The following is a 22988-nucleotide window of genomic DNA, read 5'->3' as shown; positions in this document are numbered from 1 at the left end:
TTTGGGTTCCTGCATAAACTGGATCCCCAACTTAATGTTCTTGTCTCTCTCTGCTCCCTGGACCACCTTCCATATAGCTCCCTAGGCTAAGACTCCTCCCTGACCTGCTCCACAGTTCCTTTACCCTCTCTTCCTTACGCTATGCCTTCACTGCACACTTAACCCGGGTGACTGGCACTCAGGTCTCAGCACTGGGTTAGCCTACCCCGGGTGTGAGGATCCCCACTGCAAAGGCCCATCTGTGCTACTGCGTCCTCACTGTTTCTGCACACGCCTGTGTGTATCTGGGGAGATAGCCCTTTTCTCATAGACACTATGATTCTGTCAGCTGTGGGAGAACTGTTGGTCCTTCAGTGGGATTGTGGGAATGGACTGGAGGACTATGTTCCAGCTCGAGTTAAAGCGGAGCTCAGGTTCTAACCCACCGCTGCAGCTGAGTAAGCGAGCCCAGGGTTAAAACACCTCCAAACCCCGTGTGGCTGCAAGGGGACTCTGGGCTAAAAGTCACATCAGGGCCTGGGCTAACCGGGCAGTAAAAATGTATCTCATGAGGGCACTTCAGCAACAGTCCTCACCCTTCCTTCAGGGAGAGAGAAGAAACCTTCTGTCTCAAAGACCCTCCAGACAAAACACAAAACAAGCCTGTGACTATCACGCCAGGCCCCTGCATCTCCCTGCTCAGCTGCAGAGTCAGATTTAAGACCAAAAGAGAACCCTGTGATCATTGGGCCTGACCTCCTGTATAACACAGGCCATAGCATCCAGTAACCCCTGCTCTGTGGTTGAGCTAGGCTATATCTTTTAGAATAGATCTTAAGACGCCAAATGATGGGGAATCTACCACATCCTTAGGTAAATTGTTCCAATGGTTAATTATCCTCACTGTTAAAAGAGAGAAAAGAGCCTTCTTCCTAGTCTGAATTTATCTAACTTCACGTTTGAGCCGTTATATCTTGTTATGCTTTTGTCTGGTAGATTAACAAATCAGCTATCGGACATTTCTTCCCCACTGATGCACTAGACCAGGGGTTGGCAGCCTTTCAGAAGTGCTGTGCCGAGTCTTCAACTATTCACTCTAATTTAAGATTTTGCGTGCCAGTAATATATTTCAACGTTTTTAGAAGGTCTCTTTCTATAAGTCTGTAATATACATACAATAGTTTAGTTATAAAGTAAATAAGGTTTTTAAAATGTTTAAGAAGCTTAATTTAAAATTAAATTAAAATGCAGAGCTCCCCGGACCGGTGGCCAGGACCCAGGCAGTGTGAGTGCCACTGAAAATCAGCTCACGTGCCGCCTTCGGCACACGTACCATAGGTTGCCTACCCCTGCACTAGACTATGACCAAGTCACCTCAAACTCTCTGATGAGGTAGTCTCTCACTGTAAGGCAGTGTTTTCCTCACAGAGCTTTATTTTCATAGCTCTTTTCTAAACCCTCTTAGTTTTATCAACATTATTGGACACCAGAAAGGGACACACTATCCCGTAACGGTCTCACTAACTCTGTCCACATGCAAAGGTAAAACCACCTTCTTACCTCTACTCAATATCCCCCTGCTTATACAGTCAAGAATTTCCATCATGTCCCTAAGTCGTTTTCAGAGTCCATGCTTTACAGGATACAGGCCCCATCCTGTCAGTGTGGCCTACAGTCTTTGTACCTAGCATTTGGCTGTATTAAAATATATGCTGTTCAACTGAACCCAGGTGACCAAGAGGTCCAGATCATTCTATACAATTGACCCCTCCTTTTCTTTAGTTACCACCCCACCAATTTTTATGTCACCAGCCAGTTTTACCAAAAATAAATTTTACATTTTCTTCCAGATTGTTGATAAAGATATTGAATAGCATTGGGAAGAGAACCCCATCTGATGATTCCATTTACAATTACTTGTTGAGATCTATCAGTTAGCCAATTTTTAATCCATTTAACATGGGCCACAGTGACTTTGTACAGCGCCAATCTTCAGATCATCATGTTGGACTAAATCAAATGTCTCACAGACATCTAAGCAATTTATGTCAACACAATTACCTTTGTCAACTAAACTTGTAAGATCATAAAAAACCTGTATCACATTAATTCAACAAGACCTATTTTCCACAAAACCCATGTTGATTAGCATTAATTGTTTTGCCATCCTTTAATTCCTGACCTTCTTGATGTGTGCCTGCATGGCATCTACCTAGACTGAGTTGTGTGGGGAAGAGAGCACCTCATTGTATGCATCTGCGAAGCGCACGTCACATTGATGGCAAACAAGAGGCAATGCAGAGAAAGGGTATGGAGAAGGGCAGCTGCTGAATGGCTCGATCCCAAAACTACCAGGCGTGCCCCTCAGCACTGTATCACGGTGTTAACATTTCCCCTTCCCCCAGCTACCCTTAGTGTCCCTCAAATGGAACCATCAAGTGACCCTGAAGATCTTCCATCCTTCCTGTTCTCCCCCTCTTCAATCTCCACAATGGACGATCTGCTGCCCCAGAGCCAGGCCAGTGCAAGGTATCCTTTCTGCAGGCACGCAACACTGGGAATACTCATAAGAATAGAAAGTCTCATTGGCTGATCATCCTCCAGTGCAGTAGACAAGTAGATAATTTGATCTCAGAAGGGCCTGGGCACTACTCAGGGAGAGGAGGAAGCTGAATGGGGCCCATCTCCCCCGCCCCACACACACATATCAGATCAGCCACTTACAAGAGGCAGCACAAGATACCCACGCTAGCTCCTCAATGTTGTAACACTCAGGGCTGGGGAAAACACTATCCGTAGCTTGGGAGGACATTCACAGTCCTACTTCTCCTAGACTATTCGTCTGGTGGCTCACTAATGCCTCCTGTTTTTATGCCATTCTCAGGAGTCATTCTGATCACTGCTGCCACAAAATTTACCATAGATTCCTCTAGTGATCACAGAAACACGCTCCAGAATCTCAGCTTCACCCTAAAAAACAGGACCCAGGTGCAAAGCAATGCCAGATGGTCTTGCTGAGCCTGGAACCTACCTGGAAGTGTGGGCTGGAAACACACTTGGCCAGCTGCCTGAACAGGGGCTCCATGACCTTCACAAACTCGGAGGGCTCGATCACATCCAGTATTTCCTCCAGCTCGTTCAGAAACATCACTTCCTTGGGACTGTGCGTTTTCGGCCAAAACTTCAGCAAACCCACAATCACCTGAGCAGGTAAAGAAAGGAGCTTGGGAGCAGAGTGCAAACCTATTGGCACTGCTGTCTAGCCCCTCAGCCACAGAACCCCAGCACAGCCACATCCCAAGCAAATCAGCAGACGCAGCACGCAGGGCCTGTACATATGGACTCAGTCGGGTTAGGCACACAAATCACCAGCTCTTTCATGCCTCTGAACCCCACCCCCTCCTCCACAGCTCTGCATCCAGAGACCCTCCACCAGCACAGGCCTCAAAATGCTCTGTCCTCCCAGACCTTAGGAGGCACTAAAGAGGGCTCCATCAAGGTATTTGGCCCTCAGAATCCCAGTGTCTGGGGCAGTCCTTGGAACTATACGTTGCAGGACAGGCACTGGGTGAACTCTCTTCTGGACTCTCCTCCTCAAGTCTGAAGCGGCATAGCTTCTCTTGCTGCTCCTCTCTCCTCTCCCTACCTTGCCAATGCCACTGACTACCTCTCCAGCGCATGGACCCTCTGGGCTCCAGACCAGAAGCTGAAGGCACCTGTATCACCCGGCACCTACCCCCACGTTTCCCTGCAGGCAGCCTGGACAGGATCCAGCTGCACAGACGCTGGCTCTGCCCAGGAACGCCAGCTAGCAGCAGACATAGCTCCTTCTTCCCTGGCTACACCCTCCTTGTTCTGCTCAGGTTCTCACCATTCCAGTCAGCATGGTGGCTGACAGCCTTCTCAAGCTAGGGCACTGGGCAAGGAGACTACTTCCCCCCACCCCAGCTCCCTCCCAAGCAGAGGAAAGCTGCCCGGGTAGTGAATGGGTTTTCTGGTAAGTGAATGTGCTTGGTGGTGTTCTTGGAGAAGGCAGGTTGAAGAGGGGAGCCCTGCATTGGGACCAAAAAGTTTCTTCTGAGCCTTGGCTTCACCAACTTTGGTACTAGCCTGTGTCCTAAGGGTTCAGACTACGCAGGGAACAGAGATCATCGCCTGCTTTTCACTCTGTCCCCACGAGAACAAGGGGCCACTCAAAGTGACATGCTGGTGAATACAGAGCAAGGGAGAGAAATTCTGCTTCCCAGGAAATGCAGCTGCCCTGTGGTGCTCACGGCCGCAGGAGACTCAGGACAGAGACTGGAGACTTTTACAAACGGTCGTGTTTGTTGTATGGATGCTGAGATTCAGATGATCGAAACTGATGCTTCAGGGTGTAAACTAATCACCAGCGGGTCAGAATGGAAGTTCTCGTCCACATGCAGGATCGTACCATTTACCGAGTGCAATGGAGGAGGGGGGTTTCCACTGTCACTTGAGGCATCAGGTACTGGCAGGGGAGGGATACTGGACTCAATGTATCATGATCTGGCTAACCTATTGTCTCAAAAGGAACGTGACAAATCCACTCAACGCCAAATACCAACGCTCGGTGCCTTTTAGATCAGAATCCAAATGCACTGAGTGAAAGTTTTAGCCACTCATTTCCAAATCAATCTCTTTCTGAAACAGATACAGCCACATGCTGTAGAGTCTGCAATTTGAACATTCATTTGGGAGAGATGCATTGCAAGAAAACTGCACACGCTGGCTTCAAACAGAACGGTTTGCAAGAGCAGTTCTAACTAACACTGTTTGTAGTTCAACAACAGGGGTTATGAAGCCGACGTGTCAGTGGATGTTCAGAGAGCTTACATGCTGTTCAGCTAGCACTGGTCAAAGCTGAACATAGCACTCATGGCTGCAGTGCCTGGTTGGTGCTGCACAACTGAAAACATTTTGGAAACACCAGCCTTTCTTCAATTCCTAGGAGAAGCCTGAAACGCTGAGCTTAGCCCCGGCGAGCAGCCTGAGGGAACAGCAGCGGGCACAGCAGCAAGAGGAAGGCTGCTTGCATTACAAGGGCTCTGCAATGCAGGGACAGCTCGGTGACCCCAGCACTGGTAGTTTTGCCATTCAATCAATAACTAGTTTCAGTGACTCCAAAGGCAGTTTTCCCTAGAGCTAAGGTTGGGTGAGATGCACAGGAGTTGGTCTTTTCTCTGTTTGGCTATCACTAATACTGCCATTCTGGAGCATGTTAATTCAGCAAGATTCGGCGTGGCAGCTCTTGCGTTATGGCTGGATGAAGGACAAACAAGGCAGGGATCAAGCACACAAGCACCACATGAGGTCCCTGGTTACTAAGGCTTGGATACTTTTACACAAACACACAGTGCGTTCTGTGATGACGCTGCCTTGTCTTCACAGAATCTGTTTGGTCGGAGCCTGATACAATGCCCCTTGCAGTGAGTGGGAGTCCTACGATGGGCACCAAATCAGGCCTTTGCTCACTGATTTGCAAAATTCAGTAATGAGTCTTCGAGTTGTCAGTAAGGCTTTACCACGCTTTGCTGTGTGAATGCACAGCAAGAACCCCCCAGAAATTCTCTGCTTTCCTCCCCCATCTCAGCAGCTCCAATACTTCTAGTGGCAGGCTCAGCTAGATCTCACTATCCTGGGATCAGCAGGGCGGTGAATTACCTGGCACAGGAGACATATGCTTCCCCTGGCAATGAGAATATGGATGACTTGGGGGAGTGAGTGGGAGGGCAGGAGGAGGCCTATTTCCAGAACCTGCAGTGTGGGAATGCTGGAGCTAGAATGCGCAAATGGCTGAACACAGGCAGGCTAATTGTCAGTGCGCAGCTTTGCCAGCTCAGGTGCAAAACAACCCAAGCTGTAAATATTAGTAATCAAAATGCCATTTCCATGCACGAGCCAGTAGCTGTCTGCCAGAGCTGAGCCTGTGTAGAACAGAGCCACGTATGGCATTTCTCTGCACTCTGCCCTGAGGAGCGGAGCCCTTGATCTTCCTCTCAGGCCCTCTGTCCCGCCAGCATTGCTCTGCTTAGTGTTACTGTGGGCTGCAGAGCCACAATGTAGGAAACACATCTGGGCCCTGTTTGCGCCAGAGCACCATATTGTACAAATTTAGTCTTCAGCAGCATTACAACTTGAAGGCAAACTCAGCTGTCAGGATTCAATGTCCCGGAGGTGAACTGGCAGGAGGGGATATGATAACGAGGCTCCAACAGCTCAGTAAAACAAAGCCCACCCCCTCCACAAGGGACAGCTCACCCAGGCTACACAGATCTTTCTGTCTCCAGTTTCTACACCCTCTCCCGTGGCCTTCTGACCAGCTCCAGTGGTTCAGATTGGATCTCAAACACCTGCAGTTCCCTATCAACTCTTGCTGGTTTCTTCGGCTGTCCGATTCCCAAGCATCTTCTCAGGGCAGAAGCTGTGTAGCCAGAAGGGGAGTTGCCATGAGAGGGTCTTTGCATGCTTTGCATTCTGCTACAGCTGGACTGGAATCACACAAGACAGACTCACTCCTAGATGTGCTCTGCTTGCTCATGTCTTGTTTCCAAACTGAGCCTGCTCAGACCCCAAAGCCTGCCTGGGGAGAGTATCTAGTCCTGCCCTGTGCTTGTGACATGTCAGGTGACCGATACCCCTCTGCAGGCCAGTTCCAGTGAGCGAACAAATCCAACTTATGCCAGGTCTCTTTGGAGTGGGGTAAGAGTAACTTAGCTGCTAAAGTGTCTAGAAATATCCTGTGAGGTGAACTGGGGCCGTGGCTGACACGCCAAAGCCAAGCAAGGGCACTCACCGGTTCGGTCAGGCTGCTGTCTTTCTCCAAGAACTGCACAACACAGTATGCCAACTGCAAGGAAAACACAGCCCAGTTAGAACTCCTCTCTTGGTTAAGCAGATGGCACACGTGAGGCATCAGCACTTACCACGGCCCAGGGCTGCAGGCCAGGTCAGACCTGCTCCAGCGTGTGTGCCTGGCAACCTGCAGCAGCTCAAAGAGTGTATACGCCCCAGTGACTGATAGCGACTGGTGAGCTTGTCTCTGTTAGGCCAAGCAGAAGAACCCTGGGCTTTGGGAGCCAGAAGCCCTGAGTTCTGTCCCTCATGTTGCACCAGGTGTAGTTTGTGGCCACATGTTCACAACAAGCAGGCAGCACACTAACGAATCTGTGGCTACAGACAGGTAGATGAATAGATTCTAAGGCTTGAAGGGACCACTGTGATCATTCAGTCTGACCTCCTGTATAGCACAGGCCACAGGACTTCGCAGAATTAGTTCCTGGGTGAACTCGAGCAGGTTTCTTAGAAAAACGTCCCACCTCCATTTAAAAATTGCCAGTGACAAAGTGAGCAACTGAAAAGCCCTCCCCTCCCTTCTCAAAAACATGGTCAGGGAAGCAGCAGGAAGCAAGAGAGCTTCACCATTCAGATCTGGACTTCTGTCCCATAGTCTCCCTAGATGAACTGCTCCGTATGCAAGGACCTTGCCTCCATATCTGCCTAAGTACACAGCACGCACACACAGGGGCTGGGGAGTGGAACTCAGGGCCTTCAACTTTCTGAATACAAGGGTAGCAGCAAGTAGCAGATATCTGAGGATAAGGCCCAGATAGTTAAAGGTATTTAGGCATTCCTGCACTCAGCGTTGCAATGCCTGACTGATTTAGGAGTCTAAATCTAAAGTGATTTAGGCACTTAGGAGTCAAAAATCCCACTGACGGTCAGTGGGATTTAGGCTGCTAAATCAGTCAGGCATTGCAACGCTGAGCACAGCAAGGCCTAAATACCTGTAAAAACCTGGGCTGAAATCATCCATGAGCTTCCAACCGTTGAGGATGAGCAGGCCTGACGTTGAAGCCAGCAGAGGACAGTGGAGCATTCTCACACTGCCCAGGAGCAAGAGGCAGCAAGTTAACAGACAAGGGTGAAGGAGGCCGGGGCGGGACAGCTCAAAGCACATGCTGGGGGGTGAGAGGTACAGTCAGGCGTCAGAGGGGGTGAACGTACAGAGGCCAGAACCCCCGCAGCAAGGTTTTGATAAGTAAAGCCTGGCGGTGGCTGTAAACAAGCCTGAGTGTTTGACCTCTCCAGTAACTGACAGAGCCTCTCACCTGTGGGTGGTAGACACTCAGCGATTTCACCTTGTGCAAAGGTAGCAAGACCCGGATGAGGAACATCTTGTGCTCTTCCTTCAGAGGCAAAGCGAACCCATTGATTATACTGAGTAGGGGAAGGGAGAGATACATTACAGGGTCAGGTATTACTGAGTATGTACCAGAGCAACCACAGCATAGAACCAGCCCCAGCCCTACCACATTAACATCTCCAGGAAGCACCTGGCTTCAGGGCTGCAGTCACTAGGGCCCCAGCCCAGGGGACCCTGAAAATGTGTCCTGAAAAGCACAGTCCCTCCAGTGAAGGCCCAATCACGTGCAGAGTGGGAAATCCCACACCACAGCGTGAGCCGGTCCTTTAAGAGGGTTGGGACTCAGCTGCCCCCATGCCACACACAGCTCCAGGAGGAGATGAGTTCTGCAGTAATGCGTCAAGGATCACATGATTAAGCCAGGCCTGCTGAGGAGCCGAACTGAGATGGACTCTGGGGTGAGCAGCCCTGGCAGTAATGCTCTACAGAAGAGCAGGAGGACTGGAGTGTCAGAAGAGGCCCTGGGAAGGAGACGCAGGAGTGTGGCTGAGGCTATGGGGCAGAAAGCCCAGCTGTTCAGAGTTCCCTGGGCTGGGATTCCACCTGGGTGGGCAGGCGTGGGTCCCTCCTGTGCTGCCACTTGACATGATGTTGCAGTGACCTCTAAACAGAAGGGATATGGAGAGACTGGGCAGAGCATGGCAGAAGAGTGGAGCTGGAAGAGTGGCTGGGGATGAGACGACAGGCCCTGGGGAAGGAAGGGCTGTGCCCAGACTGGAGAGGGGCACTCTACCTGTGCATGTATTTGGACGCTGATACCCAGGAAGGAGCAGACTTTTGTAAATTAGCTGGAGGGCTGAGTCAGCTCAGCAACCCAACTGTGCTGGAAGGCTGAGAGAACCAACGTGTGTGAGGGGAAACTGAGGCAGCAGATGGGCCTGAAGGCAGATTGGCTAAGTCCCTGCTACACCACACAATACACTAGGCTGTGAGGTCCCGCCCTGCTCAGAAGCCTGGAGCGCCTAGAAGTGGCAGAAGAAACACAGAAAGGGAGGAATGCCCTTACCTGCCCAAGATCTCCAGCAGCTCTGCAATCCCATTGTGATGCTCTGTTTCATAGATAAACCTGAGAAGAAGGGAGGGGGAGAGGAGAGGAGTCATTGCCAAGCCCAGGACACAGCTCAGTAAGGAGAAACCTCCCCGAAAGAGATGACAGGATTCAGGGAGAGGACAGGATTGTCCGTGCCCGAGGACGTGCTCCACAAGAGTGGGTAAGGGATCAGCCCAGGCTCCCAGATCAGCAGTGGGCTGCTTTGGGGCATGGCCGGGAGAAGAAAGCCCTACCATTTCCCACATCAGTCAGAGGCATTGCGCACTACTGAATCCTCACTACCCTTGTAGCACAGGTAGGTACTATCCCCATGTCCAGAGACATGACCTGACTTGCCCAGTCACTGGTGGGGCCGGGAACAGACAGAATGCTCCGGCTTTGCTTCCCCCAGGTCCTCCAAGCCCATTCCTAGCATCGCTGGGCCTGGCAGAACAGCTCACCTGTAAAATATGTTGTTGATCTGCCGCCTCACGTACGCTCGCAGACCCAGGAACTTCCCGTAAATCCGGTGTAAGATGGTCTTCAGGAAGTCTCGCTCTCTGGGATCTTCACTGTCGAACAAATCCAGCAGCTGTGGAAAGAGGGACTCAGTTAGTCCTGAGGGGCTGTCCCCTGGACATGGGCTGCCGACCGCACAGGGGAAAGCGTCTGCTCATCAGTGTAAGCAGGTTCCAGTTTGGAGCGCACCCCTCTGCACGCAGTGCACGCTAGTGCCTCCCCACAGTCAGCCACCTCCAGCGTCGCTAGCAGCTGCTCAGACTCCTGTAGCAGAGCAAAGGCTGTGCCAGTGCCGGCTCCTGAGTCTGCCTCTCCTCACGCAGCCCAGCTCTAGGGCAGCAAAATCCTTGCTGCTCTCCCAGTCCCTCAGGGACCTTCTTTGGAAGCAGCTTCTAGAGTGAGTTTCAATGGCAGAAACCCACGCAGGATCCCCAAGAACTCCTCCAGTGAGGTCATGGAGGAAGGTGGAGCTGCCCAGACACTGCCTAAGAACACAAGAGCGGCCACACTGGGTCAGACCAAAGGTCCATCTAGCCCACTATCCTGTCTTCCAACAGTGGCCAGTGCCAGGTGCCCCACAGGGAATGAACAGAACAGGGAATCATCAAGTGATCCATCCCCTGTCTCCCATTCCCAGCTTCTGGCAAACAGAGGCTAGAGACACCATCCCTGCCCATAGCCACTGATGGACCTATCCTCCGTGAATTTATCTAGGTCTTTTTTTAAACCCTGTTATAGTCTTTGGCCTTCACAACATCCTCTGGCAAAGAGTTCCACAGGTTGACTGTGTGTTGTGTGAAGAAATACTTCGTTTTTGTTGTCGTTGTTTTAAACCTGCTGCCTATTAATTTCATTTGGTGACCCCTAGTTCTTGTGTTATGAGAAGGAGTAAATAACACTTCCTTATTTACTTTCTCCACACCCATCATGGCTTTATAGACCTGTATCATATCCCCCCCTTAGTTGTCTCTTTTCCAAGCTGAAAAGTCCCAGTCTTGTTAATCTCTCCTCATATGGCAGCTGTTCCACACCCCTAATCATTTTTGTTGCCCTTCTCTGAACTAAGCCTACTACTCATCCCCTCTGAGGAGGCCTTGGGGGCTGCTTGAGCAGTGATACACAGCGTGCCGGCTAAACACCCCTTCACAAGGGCATGGGGAGGGGGGAGCTGGAACTACTTACTGACAAGATAAACTTCTGGTCAATGTATTTCTTGGCTATATTTGGCTGAAAGTCGGGTGACTCCAGGAACCGCAGGAAGAATTCATACACCAGCTGAGGAGAGCAAGAGGGGGCTTTTTAAAAAAAGAAAAGCTTCACTTAATTCTTCCTGCTTTACACGCATCAAGGATGTTCCTTTTCCCATCCGACTAGTAAAAGGCTAAAGATTTTGAACGGTGGCTTGTTACAGCAGGCGTCACCAGCGCTAATGTGCCAGGAAACAATTAACAGTTGAATGTTAACAGTGGAGAAGAGTTTTGTTAGCATCTGATGCCTGAGCCCCACCCCCTTTACTAACACAACACACATCCCTAGGTAGGCTGCACCAATGGGTAATTACCCCACATGGTTATAAAATTGTATCTCATTTCCACTGTGAGTATTTCTCACTTCAGCTTCCAGCCACTGGCTCATCTTCTGCCTTTGTCTGCTAGATCAAACAGCCCTCTGCTAACAGATACCATCGCTGTGCGTAGGTACTTGCAGAACCTGATCTGATCAAGTTCTCTTAACCTTCTCTCCGAGCTCTGTTGCTAGACTGATTTTTTTTTTCTTTTAATTGCAGCTTCCACCACATCCCCTTTTCCTCAGACTACTACTCAGTTTGTGCTCTCACGTCTCTGCTGAAATGTTTGCTCCCCATCAGTTTTTGCTCATAATTATTTTTGCCGGTTCAAGTGTTAAGTAAATGGTCTGGGTGTCCAAGCACGGCTCTTATGGGGACCAAATAGGCCCCACCCACTGAGGAGGCTTGAGGCTCCTGGCCAGCAGGGGCAGCAGGCTTCATGCCAGGGGAGGAAGCAGCAGCAGCAGCACTGGTTCCTCTTGCGGGAGCTGTCTCTCACCCTCCTGCGCTAGAGGGAGGGGAGCAGAGGCATGGGGCCTCTGAGAGAGAGAAAAAATGAAGGGGAGATTCCCAAGGGTCCTAACTTCAAAAATGTAAGACCCCCTAAGCTGCTTAGAATAGCCATTGGTTCCCAGCCCACACCTGGGGCTAAGCTGCACTTGCTTCTGGAAGGCTGCTGAATCCAAGGCCTCATTTCCTGTGCTGACGCCCAAGGAAAGGGAGGGTAAAAGCATCCGCAGGGGGAGGATATTTGAAATCTGCACTTGGAAAGCTCAGTACCTTCCTTCCCACTCCTACCTCTTGGTGTCCGTCACCTGGCCAGGCCGCCCCTTGCAATCCACTCACCCACCATGACCTGGAAATGAGGCTGGCAGACTCTCTCTTACCTGGAGGTGTGGCCAGGCAGCTTCTAGTGTGGGTTCATCCTCCTCGGGGTCAAACTCTGCTCCGGTTGGATTGGATGAGGGGGGGAGGGTCCGGAAGAGGTTCACTGAAAACTGAAGTGAGAAGGCGGATGAGTGACCTTTCCGCACCTTCCCTTTGGCCCACGGACACTGACATTCTCGCAGTGCCCAGAGCTGAGGCTCTTTATAACTGTTCCCAAACACCTCTCGCTCTGGAGGCCAAAGGGTTACAGCCGCCATGCTGACGTCAAACACCTCCAGTGCTGTCTGTGCTGCGGACAAACGCCTTTGGGGGCTCTATACCCCACCTATTCCCCCACCCTCCATGCACACACCCCAGTCATTCTCTGGATGGCTAACAAGGGTCCAAAGATGTCATGGTCATATTCCTCCTGAGCAAGTTGTTCTTCCTCTCTCCAGCTGCCCCCATTTATGCCTCTCACTACGTCCAATTTCTAGGCATGCAGACAGAAGCCTCTTCCAGTCCTGACTGCCCGGGCACCTGCTGGGGAGCGATCACAGAAAACCGGCCTTAGTCCTGCTAGTCCTACCATGATGACAGCTTCAGGGTAGATGGCCTCGGTGACGACATCCCGGTTATGCGTGATGTACTCCACCATCTCATTGAGCCCAGCTCGCTTCACCTCCTTGAACTTCAAGTCACTGAGCGGGTCGGAGATGAAGTCGAAGAGAACACAGCATTGTCGCAGCTTCTGTATGAAGAGCTCTTCTCGTTCATGAGCAGGAGCATCTGGCAGGGACAGCAAAGCACGTTTCACCTCTGTGCTAACAACTCCCAGGCAGAACATCTATCTATGGTACTTACACAGCCTCCACTACTGTAGTACCCAAGATCCTCAGTGTGTGTATTGTATTTATCCCCACGGGAGGCAGGGAAGTGCTGTTATCCCCATTATACAGGTGGTGAACTGAGGCAGACAGACAGACTAAGGCTTTGTCTACACTGGAAAGTGTTACCAGTTATACAGATCTAGTTACACACACACACACACACACGACACTCTTATTCTGGTATACGAGTGGCTTCCCAAGCAACGTAATTTAAACTGAAAAGAGGCTCTCTTACATTGCAATAAGAGTGTCCACATGCGGGCTCTCATTTACCACAGTCTGTGCAGCTTTCACCTCCTCTCAGGATATGTCTATACAGCTATCAAGGGGCATGACTGCAACTCATGTAGACACACTGAGATAGTTTTAAATCTAGCTAGCTGTGGGACTGCCACGGGCTAGCCCCATGACTAGCGACCAGGGTTCTGGCAGGCTTGGCCAGCCTATGCTGAAGCACACGCTGCCACGACTTCGCTGCTCTGGTCCCCGAGCTAGCTAGATTAAAGCCAGCTCAGTATGTCCACTCGAGCCACAATCATCCCCTGGGATTGCAACATAGACATGGCCTGTGATAGTGCCATGTCACAGCATAAACTGAACTCGCTTCTTACTTGCCTCTGTGTTCTTCTCAGAACATGTGACTAGTGGCTGCAAGCGAGGCAGCAAGCAGGAAACAGAAGGCAGGTCCCTGCCCCCCAATAAGCAGAGAGATCTGGAGAGTACAACAGCCCGCTGCAGGGTGAGGGGTGCGCAAGAGAGAGTCCCTGTGGTCTGGGTGGGATCTACACTGGGGTTCCCAGTTGAGAGGGAGCTGAGAAAGCAGGTGAGCCAGGCTGGGAAGCAGCTCTGGAGGAATAGCCAAGTAGAAGGTGGAGGCTGGCGTGAATGGCCCCATTGCTGCACAGGGGCCCAGGTCTGGACCGCAGGGTAGAGGTAGGATCTAGACTCTCCCACTCCTCAGCTGCACCACCTTTGGAGGGGGAATGTAGATCAGCCCCACGGTCAAGGGGAGGAGCTCTGTAAGCCCCTAGGAGCAAGGGAAAGTGCTCTAAACTCCTGGGAGAAGCCTGAGGGCGCACACTGATGCTAAAGAGAGGGCTGTGGCTGGACCTGCTGGAGCCTGTCCAGCTGGGAGAACACTCCCAGGGTTCCTTCTGCTTCCTCTGAACAGGGAGGGCTCAGAGGGTTGCAGGGCTCAGCTACTGCCTATCACACCGACCAGTACTGTCTCATTGTTTGCTTGTACTTCCCAGCTGTCTACACCCATTTGTCGTCTCTGGTCCTGGGGCAGGGGCTGTCTTTTGGTTCTGTGTTTGTGCAGCGCCTAGCACGGGGGGGGGGGGGGGCTAAGTTACCCTATCACCAGAGGGGGAATGGGGCAGCACAAGGACACCGTGACACAGCTGCAGCCAGACAGCAATGGGCACTGCAGGTATTATGACACTATGGTGCTGCAGACATCAAGGCTAGCATGACTATTGCTGGGCTGTCTCCAAAGTGACCGCTGAACTGTGGCTGTTCTGCCTCGAGGAGGTTTCCAGTGAGCCAGGCAGACCTGAGACTTGGCAGATTTGGGGGTGCGTATGGCTATGTCCTTACCTTTGAGGGCAGGGAGCTTTTGCAGTTCCCTGTTTTTGCTCAGGTTGAAGCGGGAGGAGCTGTGCCGTCGCTCTTTCTTTACAATCTGGGGTCCTCCGGAGTACTTGATCTTATTCAGCTGCGTTGGCGGGGGGGTGCTGTTACTGGGGCGCTTATTGGAAGTCGGGGGTGGCAGCTGCTGCTGGACCTGATAGGGGAGAGCAAGAAGAGACTAGGACAACCCAGAGCCCCAGATCTCAGCTCCAGCAACCTGATCCACAAGCATGTGCTGGGCTATAGTTTCACAAGCTGTTTACCAAGACTAGACACTGTCAGCCTCTTCTTGAACTGAAGAAATCTAGCAGCTCGAATTATGGGGAAAAAACAGGGAGGCCTAGACAATAACTCAGAGCAGGGTCCAGCAATCATGCCACGTATGTGTGTCCATCTGCACTGAATGTCTCTCTTGCTATCTGCCGCTGGGAGCATTCAGTCGATCATTCTAATCTTGGCGTGCTTCTTCTTCCCTTAACATTTCCATGCCTAATTTTAAAGTGGGCATGTCCTACTTTTCCAAGTAATCTATTCTGAATTCATTTAGAAAATAAAGCGCTAAAGCTGCCCCATACTGAACTGCAGACAGAGCTACATTCAGTGATTAATTTCGGCAGTATTCAGGATCCGGAGGATGCCTCTTTCTGACATTCCTTTGTACACTTCCAGCAATAAAATCCAAGCTAGCAGTGTAAATTGCAGGGGGAGGAGGAGCCAGAAACCAAACTGTGCTACCCCCTGCATTTTATCAAACCTGACTTGTCATTAATAGCTAACTTTCTTCTGTCTCCTCTCCCTGCTTCCATAAACTACTGTCCCTCATCCCCACACCATCCAGCAGGGTGTGGGTTATTTCCGTTCTGAACTGTCCACATTTTTTAGGTCACAAAACAAACATGGATGAGTGCAATGGGTTTCCCACCCTGATGCACACTCCGGCCCAGATTTTCCAAGAGCCAGTGCCCAACCCCTACCATTGAAGCACCTAAGGGAAGGGACCAGTTTTTCCAAAGAGCTCAGAACTCAGGAGCTCTCAATGGGACTCTGGACACTTCACTTAAGAGATTATCATTTTGGACCATCTGTCCCACTGTGGTCCAGATTCTGCCCCCATTTACACTCACCTGACCCTGGAATGCGTTTTCCCCATTTTTCTGTGCCTGAAAACTCTTCCTCACCTGAGCATTGCCACTGACTGCAGGGAGGGGACTGGGTGGGTAAGGACTACTTGTGTCACCACAAGTATGCCTCTGATTTCACTCCGACCCTAACCTCAGGTTCTTATGCTGACGCCCTAACTGCATAAAAGCAACGGTCTGGCAGCCCCTACAGCTGTGTGTGGGGTGCTTTCCCTCACTGCCTTGCTCCCAACACTGGGCTCGCCACCCCACACCCTCCCAGACTGACCCCAGCCCAGGTGAGCCAGGAGGAGGGAGGGCACAGACGGGGGTTGGACCCCTGCAGGACGACAGGGCTCCACTTGAGGGGGACCAAACAATTCCACCCAAGGGAGAGTAGGGGCCTCAGGGTCGGTGCTCTGCATGCGGAGCGGGGGGGGTCGGGGTGTCACGGATAGAAGGTGGAAGGGTGGGTGTTCTGCATGGGGAGGAGGGAAGGTCGGGGTGTCAGGGATGGAAGCTGGCAGGGTGGGTGCTCTGCATGGGGAGGAGGGAAGGTCGGGGTGTCAGGGCTAGAAGGGGGATGGGTGGTTGCTCTGCATGGGGAGCGGGCAGAGTGCTCTGCATGGGAGCGGGGAAGGTCAGGGTGTCAGGGATGGAAGGGGCAGGGTGGGTGCCCTGCATGGAGCGGGGAAGGTCGGGTGTCAGGGATACAAGGGGGCAGGGTGGGTTCTCTGCATGGGGAGGGGGGGATGGTCGGGGTGTCAGGGATACAAGGGGACGGGTGGGTGCCCTCCATGAGGCGCAGGGGGAGATCAGGGGTCAGGGCTAGAAGGGGGCAGGGTGGGTGCTCTCCATGGACAGCGGGGGAGATTGGGGTATCAGGGCTAGAAGGGGTAGGGTGAGGTCGGGGTGTCAGGGCTAGAAGGGGGCAGAGTGCTCTGCATGGGGAGCGGGGGAAGGTCGGGGTGTCAGGGATGGAAGGGGGCAGGGTGGGTGCTCTGCATGGGGAGCGGGGGAAGGTCAGGGTGTCAGGGATGGAAGGGGGCAGGGTGGGTGCCCTGCATGGGGAGCGGGGGAAGGTCGGGGTGTCAGGGATACAAGGGGGAAGGGTGGGTGCCCTGCATGGGGAGCGATGGGACCAGCCGGATCCAGGCTGGGAAGAGGGGTCCTGGCCATTCGTGTCTCTCCCTCCAGATGCTGCTGCTCTCAAGTCTCAGCCCGTTCACGGCAGTTCCTATTTTCTCCCTGGCCCAATCCCAGGCACTGCAGTGGCCACTCCAGCTCCTCTGCGTCCCACTCCCACCTCCACCCACAACAGCCACTCAGCCCTGCCCAGCCTGAGTCACAGGCCTGGCCCTGGCAGCGCCCGCTCTGGGGGCAGAGGCACAGTGTGTGACGTGCGGTAAATGGAGCACTTTACTGGGAACACCTGTGAGAGGGTGGCCAAAACACCTCCCGGCCACCTGTGCCTTTGCAGAAGCAAGTGAGGTAGCCCCTAAACATTGCAAAGCCAGCCAAGGCCCCCCCTAATTCGAGCACTGAGCTTTCTCTGTTGCCCCTGCTCCTGAGCACATCCTACAAACCCCTGCGTCCCTCCCGTCCAGTCTGTTGTACTTACAGCACCTGTGCAAGGTAAAACTCACTCGCTGGGTGTGTCCAGACATGCCACGGGATCGCAGTCTCTGCTGCAGAGCTCACAGACTAGGTTTATGTCTGTCGTATCTTGTCAGAGAGGGGGAATGAGAACTTTCTGTGCCACCAGCAGCAACCACCCAGCCATTGCCGGAGCCCTGTGTGCATGACAGCACAGGGAACCCCTGAGAACCATGAGATAGTAGCTGGGGAGACTGTGTGAAGGGACATGGAGAAGGAGCCCAAAAGGTGGTACAGAGCGGCCTGGATACCAAGGCGAATGCTCCAGAGACAGAATGGGATGGATTCTGGGTCAGTCTAAAACCCACTTTGCTCTGCTCCTTTGTTGTGAGAGTGAAATAACTGCCCCCCACCCCCCTCCAGCAGCCATTCCTCCATGCTGTGCGGTCATTGCCTACTCAGCCTCCCTTCCATCGCTCTGCCCGACCCTGCCTCATCTCAGACACGGTCTCTTCCGCAGCCTCGCTCTTTGTGCCTTCTTCCACGGCTGGCCTTGCAGCTGAGAATCTCCCTCTGTGCAAGCCAGCTGTACTCCCCTCTCCATCGTCCGCCCCCTACTCCTCTAGGGCCTGCTAGAAGTGCCTAGGGACATAACAGCTGGAACTAGGGGTGCAGGGGGTGCTGATGGTTTCCATCCTATCCAGGGTTTACAGTTTGGTTCGATGGCTCTCAGCACCCCCACTATACACATTGTTCCAGCTCCCCCGCCTAGGGAGGCGCCAGGTCACCTATTGTATTTACCCAGCACTACATCACATGCAATAGCACCAGAGGATGCGCCAGGATGAGGAGCTGCTACGCGAGCCTCAGCCCATCACTCCTCCACCCCACCAAATCTCCATCACACCACTACTGCCTCTCCTGAGAGTCCCTGTCCCCCGAACCCCCAGTACCTGATGCCCAGAGGCACTGCCCAGCACAGGGACTCAAGGGCAGAGGGCTGGATGTGGGGCACCCCACCATTAATCTCTTTCCGCACTGAAGTTAAAGTCTGTGTGCCTGGGAGCAAGGGATGGAAAACACGGGGTTCCTGAAGTCGACACAGAACAGGACACCAGGCGTTGGAACTCCACCAGGGACACAACCCTGGAGACTGGTCTGCCGGGGACTGCTACGCGATGAGCACAGGCCTGCTGCGGACTTGCCACTGCACTTCATACAGTGAGGGCTGTCTGGCCATGCCCAGAGCACAGCTGTCCCAGCAGCTCTCACACAGCACAGAGCAGATGTGCATGGTGCTGTCCATGCAGAGAAAGGCTCAGCTCAGAAATGGTGTGGCAAGTCTTTTTCAGACTTGTTTCTTTGGTGGATTAATGTCAAAAGACCTTTCAAGAGTGAGTTTCAGAGGGGCGCCCGTGGCACTGGAAGAAAGAGCAAAGAGAAGAGCAAGGATACCCCATTTTCCCAGCTCAGCCAGGAGAAGGGAGGATACAAAGGGGGCAGGTATCCAAGACGTTTGCGGGGAGCAATGAAGCAGGAGGAAATGAGAGCAGACGCAGGGCTGGGTGGAGTTGTGCAGAATAGGGACCACGAGTTTGCATGGAAGCAGAAAGGAAACTAAGGGAGGGATCTGGAGGGAGGCGGAGGATTGACATGACCAGAGCAGTGGGACGTCAGCAATGTAGGTGGAAAGCAGGCGCAGTAACAGGAGTGGGAGATGACGAGGGCACGAAGGCTCTTATAGCCAGGCTGGAAAGGATGGGTTTTAGGAGAGATTCCTGAGTGAGGGCTGGCAACCTAGATACAGGGAGGGGAGAGGAGCGGTGGGTGACAGAGGAAGTGCTGAATGCTGGAGAAGGGCAAGGGGAACAAAGAAGAGCTAACAGTGGGACATCAAGGGAGATATTTTGGAGGCACTTGGATGCAAGGCTGAACAAGGAAGATCTGAGAGTCATCGGGGCAAAGGCAGTAACTGACCTCCCTTCCCCTAAAGCAGATGAAGTCCTAGGAATGAGATGTAGAAGGAAGAGAGACATGGCGGAGACCCTGAAAGAACAATTGCAGAGACAGGAACCAGCTGCACCCTCCAGAAGCTTGGAGCAAAGGGGAGGAGGGAGATGAGGTGCAGGTAGGGGGAAACAGGTCAAAGGAAGGTTGGAGACCAGGGCACACCTAATCACTCAAGAAAACAAATCCTATGAAAGAGGGAGGAATGGGTGTGGGAGGCGGTGGGAGTAACAGAAGGGAAGGGTGCAGGGGACATGCCAGAGGATTAAAGGTTAGAGAGCCCCTTGAAGATTGAGCCTGAGGGAGGGACAGATGCCAGGCGGGCACACAGCACAAGCTGGCTGGACTTCCTGACAATGCCAGTGTGTTGCAGGGCAGAGGTAAGCCAGCAGCGGAGAAGAGATGATCCACGCAAGGCACAGGAGGTGTTCCGCAAGGAAAGGCTGAGCCATTTAGCAAGAAAAGGGCACAGAACAGAGGTCTTGCCAAAGAGGCCTTCCCACACACTCAGTGGTGCAGGAGAGTCGTAGGGGACACACGGGGTGAGTGGGCAGGGAAAGAATTACTGAGCAGGATGCTCATTTAGGCCAGTGGCTGCTCACAAGACACCAGCACTTCCCCGTCACTCCTACCTGCTAAATCACATTTCAAGTCAGCAGAAATGTTACTTTCCTAACAAACTTCCACATAGGCCATTGCGGTAGCTGTCTCAGCGGCTGCTTGTTTGCCTGTGGGGGGTGAGCTGGCCCACGTAATGATGAAGGTCAGAAATGAGACACTACCAAGAGGTGCTATGAAGCTATTGGGGATGCTGTTCCAGTACAAGGCTATTCCTGAATATTGATCTCTCATTTGATGCCTTAGGCCACTGACTCCATTTGGCAGGATTTCCACTGGACACTTCCTAGAGTCCCAAAGTTCAGTTCTCCCCATGACTATTTAGCCCTCGGAATATCCTTAGCAACCGACAGGTTTGGTCAAACACCGCTAAGGAACTTAAAAAGAAGGGAGCTCTCCAAGCTAGTGTATGCCCGTCACACAGGGCAGAAGAAAAGGCAGAGAGTCCACACGACGGGCCAGCCTGAGGGAGAGACATTACGGCCAGAAACAAGGAGGAACACAAATGGCCTTAAACCTGGAAAATCTCTGCGGGACACAGGGCAGGAAACAATACTTTCAAAAGACATCTGAAACTGACGGGATCTCCCGTCTCCTGGTCCCCCCTTCTCACATGGAGAGGCGACAGGGAACTCTACCTACTCAGAGCACGCTGCATCCGAACAGGGTCTGGCTGCAGTCACTTCATTAGGAGTCTGGGAAGGGCCTTGCTACTTTACCACTCCTGCTTTTGAAGAGCCTTGAATAGCTGCTGTAGAGGGAGGGAAGTGCTGCGTAAGGTTTCAACAGCTGGGAAGTCAAAAGAATAGCAAAGATCTTCTGGCTAGAGACAAGCTCAACAGAGAAATCCTGGTAACACACAGAACTCCTCTCTGCACAGGGAGGGGCTCTGTACACTCCCAGCTCAGGCTAGGGATGGGGGGTTGATAGTTATTCCTTCACACTGCTGTGCTCTGAAAGATTTTAGTGGAAACCAGCATCAGGCGGACTTCTTACTCTCATCATGCACTACCTGTGGTAGGTTGTTGTCCCACAGGTTTGCTGGCAGAGCCAGCCCATCGGGGTCCCCCACCCACTCCTGACTGGGCCAGGCGGGAAATGCAAACTCAGAAGACGATTCTGCATTTTCTTCTAAAGAGTTTCTAGCCTTGAAAATGAAGCAGACATAAATGGATCACTGAAGCTGAAAGCTTGTCACTTAATGCACAGAGATGTCCACCTTAAAAACCCTTCCCTCCAGATTAACACTGCTCAGCCACTGGCTGGTCTCTGAGAAGAATGAGGCTGGGCACTCACCTCCTAGCCAGACAGGACAGACTTAGACGCCTTCACACTACATCAAGGCAAGGCAGCTCAGGGAGGCGGCTACGCTACACTATTCCCCTCTGAAGGCTGCTTTAAAAACTAACGTCAATGTTTGACTCTCAGTGAGTGTGGAAGCTGCCTCCTCCCCTCTCCTCCCGGCACAGCCCCTTGCTCAGGCCCAGAGGACATGCTAGCCACCACCAAAGCTAAGTTCAGGTTCTCCACTCTCACTCCTCCTCTCTCAGACTCTTCCTCCCCATAGCCAGACCATCCCTCCTCCTCCTCCCTGGGAGGCCTTCATGTGTCCACAGATAAGCCCCAGGTCCTTGAACTACACTTCATCCTGGACCCCAGAGCCTGCGTGTCATTCTCCCACCCACACCCTTGAGCTCACAGGCTCCCCTCTCTGTGCTCTCACAAACCCCAGCCACTCCTATTTGTAGCTGAACGCTCTCTCCGCTGCCTCACCCCTTGGTATGCAATCCTGCCTCACGGTTTTCTCAAGCTCCTAAGCTCACCAGGCTTTTCAGCCCAGATTTGCTGTCAGCCCCTTCTTTGCTGACTCTTCTTCTCCAGCCCCTGGAGCCGATACATACAAGTGTCTCTTCTACTGCCTTTAGCCAACTGCCTCTATTAAAATCCACCTCCCACACCTGAAGCAACCCTAGTTCAATCAGCGGCAGACTTCCCAGTGTACTGCAGTGACAAGTCCCATAGAAATGCCTCTGAAGTGCATGAGACAGCAACTCAAAGAACAGGCATGTCCCTGAGCCCCATGAGTTGGGAATCTCATCCCTGCCTCTCCTGAGCCACTTTCCAGGCTGCAGAGCAACTTCTCCATCCTCCCTCCCTTCCAATGCGCTGGCAAGCCTCCCTCCCTCTTCCAGGCTATTAACTCTCTTCCACCCACCCACCTCACCTGCCTCTCCCAGTCTCTCTCTGGCTAGAGATGAGTAACTCTCCTCCTCCTCCTCATTCCCCCAGCTAATACTGAAATGATGTGCAGCAGCATCTCCTCCCCCAAGATCTACACTGACACCTTCTCCCCTCATCATCCAGTCCCTAAAAGAAACCACTTCCCCAGAGGTCCCTTTCTCCCTCATCTCCCTAGATTTGCTCCTGAGATTCCTAGCACTGGTAACTTCTCTTTCGGAGCAAAGTAGGCACCTTAAAAGCCCCGTGCCTAGCTACTAAGTGCTGCTGCCACTTGACCGTTGATACTTTCACCTTAGCTCAGTGACGTCTTGACCAGGTAGAAATGAATGTACAACTTATAGGAACTAATCCTGTATCCTTTTGCTTTCTCCCATCACTGGCATTGCTGAATGTTCGCATATGGATTTAAAGGTTTCCCTTCTCCAGTACAGATCCATGATTGGCTTGCATGGTATTTTTATTTGCTCATCCACGACAGCAGAATTCACCACTGGCTTACAGCACGGGCATCAAAGTGCTGAAACTAAGGGCTTAGTGCAGGTTCCCAAGCCTGCTGCCCAGCCCCTCACCAGTCTCACCCTCCTGTAGACCTGCCAAAATTCACAGGGGGAAGTCCCAATCTGCTGCACCTGTAAAGTCTGCCAGAGCAGGGCTTCTCTGCGGAGAGCCTTAGCCCGTTGGGAAAATGCTTTGTTCTGGA

At 52.4% G+C, this 22988-nt stretch overlaps 1 protein-coding gene across 2 annotated transcripts in view; it reads right to left on the bottom strand.

The window, feature by feature from the left end:
- Positions 1 to 22988, bottom strand: part of PPP2R5D (protein phosphatase 2 regulatory subunit B'delta) — a 42791-nt gene that overhangs the window by 14511 nt on the left and 5292 nt on the right. For both annotated transcript variants that reach the window (XM_039528932.1, XM_039528931.1), the window contains exons 3-11: positions 14676 to 14862; positions 12776 to 12975; positions 12207 to 12317; positions 10935 to 11027; positions 9695 to 9825; positions 9210 to 9269; positions 8109 to 8217; positions 6794 to 6847; positions 3011 to 3181 (exon numbers count right to left, since the gene is read on the bottom strand). In XM_039528932.1, the coding sequence (XP_039384866.1) occupies positions 3011 to 3181; positions 6794 to 6847; positions 8109 to 8217; positions 9210 to 9269; positions 9695 to 9825; positions 10935 to 11027; positions 12207 to 12317; positions 12776 to 12975; positions 14676 to 14862 (1116 nt within the window). The remainder of the gene's footprint in view (positions 1 to 3010; positions 3182 to 6793; positions 6848 to 8108; positions 8218 to 9209; positions 9270 to 9694; positions 9826 to 10934; positions 11028 to 12206; positions 12318 to 12775; positions 12976 to 14675; positions 14863 to 22988) is intronic.

This window comes from Mauremys reevesii, linkage group 3, assembly GCF_016161935.1.
Source record: "Mauremys reevesii isolate NIE-2019 linkage group 3, ASM1616193v1, whole genome shotgun sequence".
Taxonomy (NCBI): Eukaryota; Metazoa; Chordata; order Testudines; family Geoemydidae; genus Mauremys; species Mauremys reevesii.
Note: the sequence above shows the minus strand (reverse complement) of the source record. Positions and strands in the feature narration are given on the sequence as shown.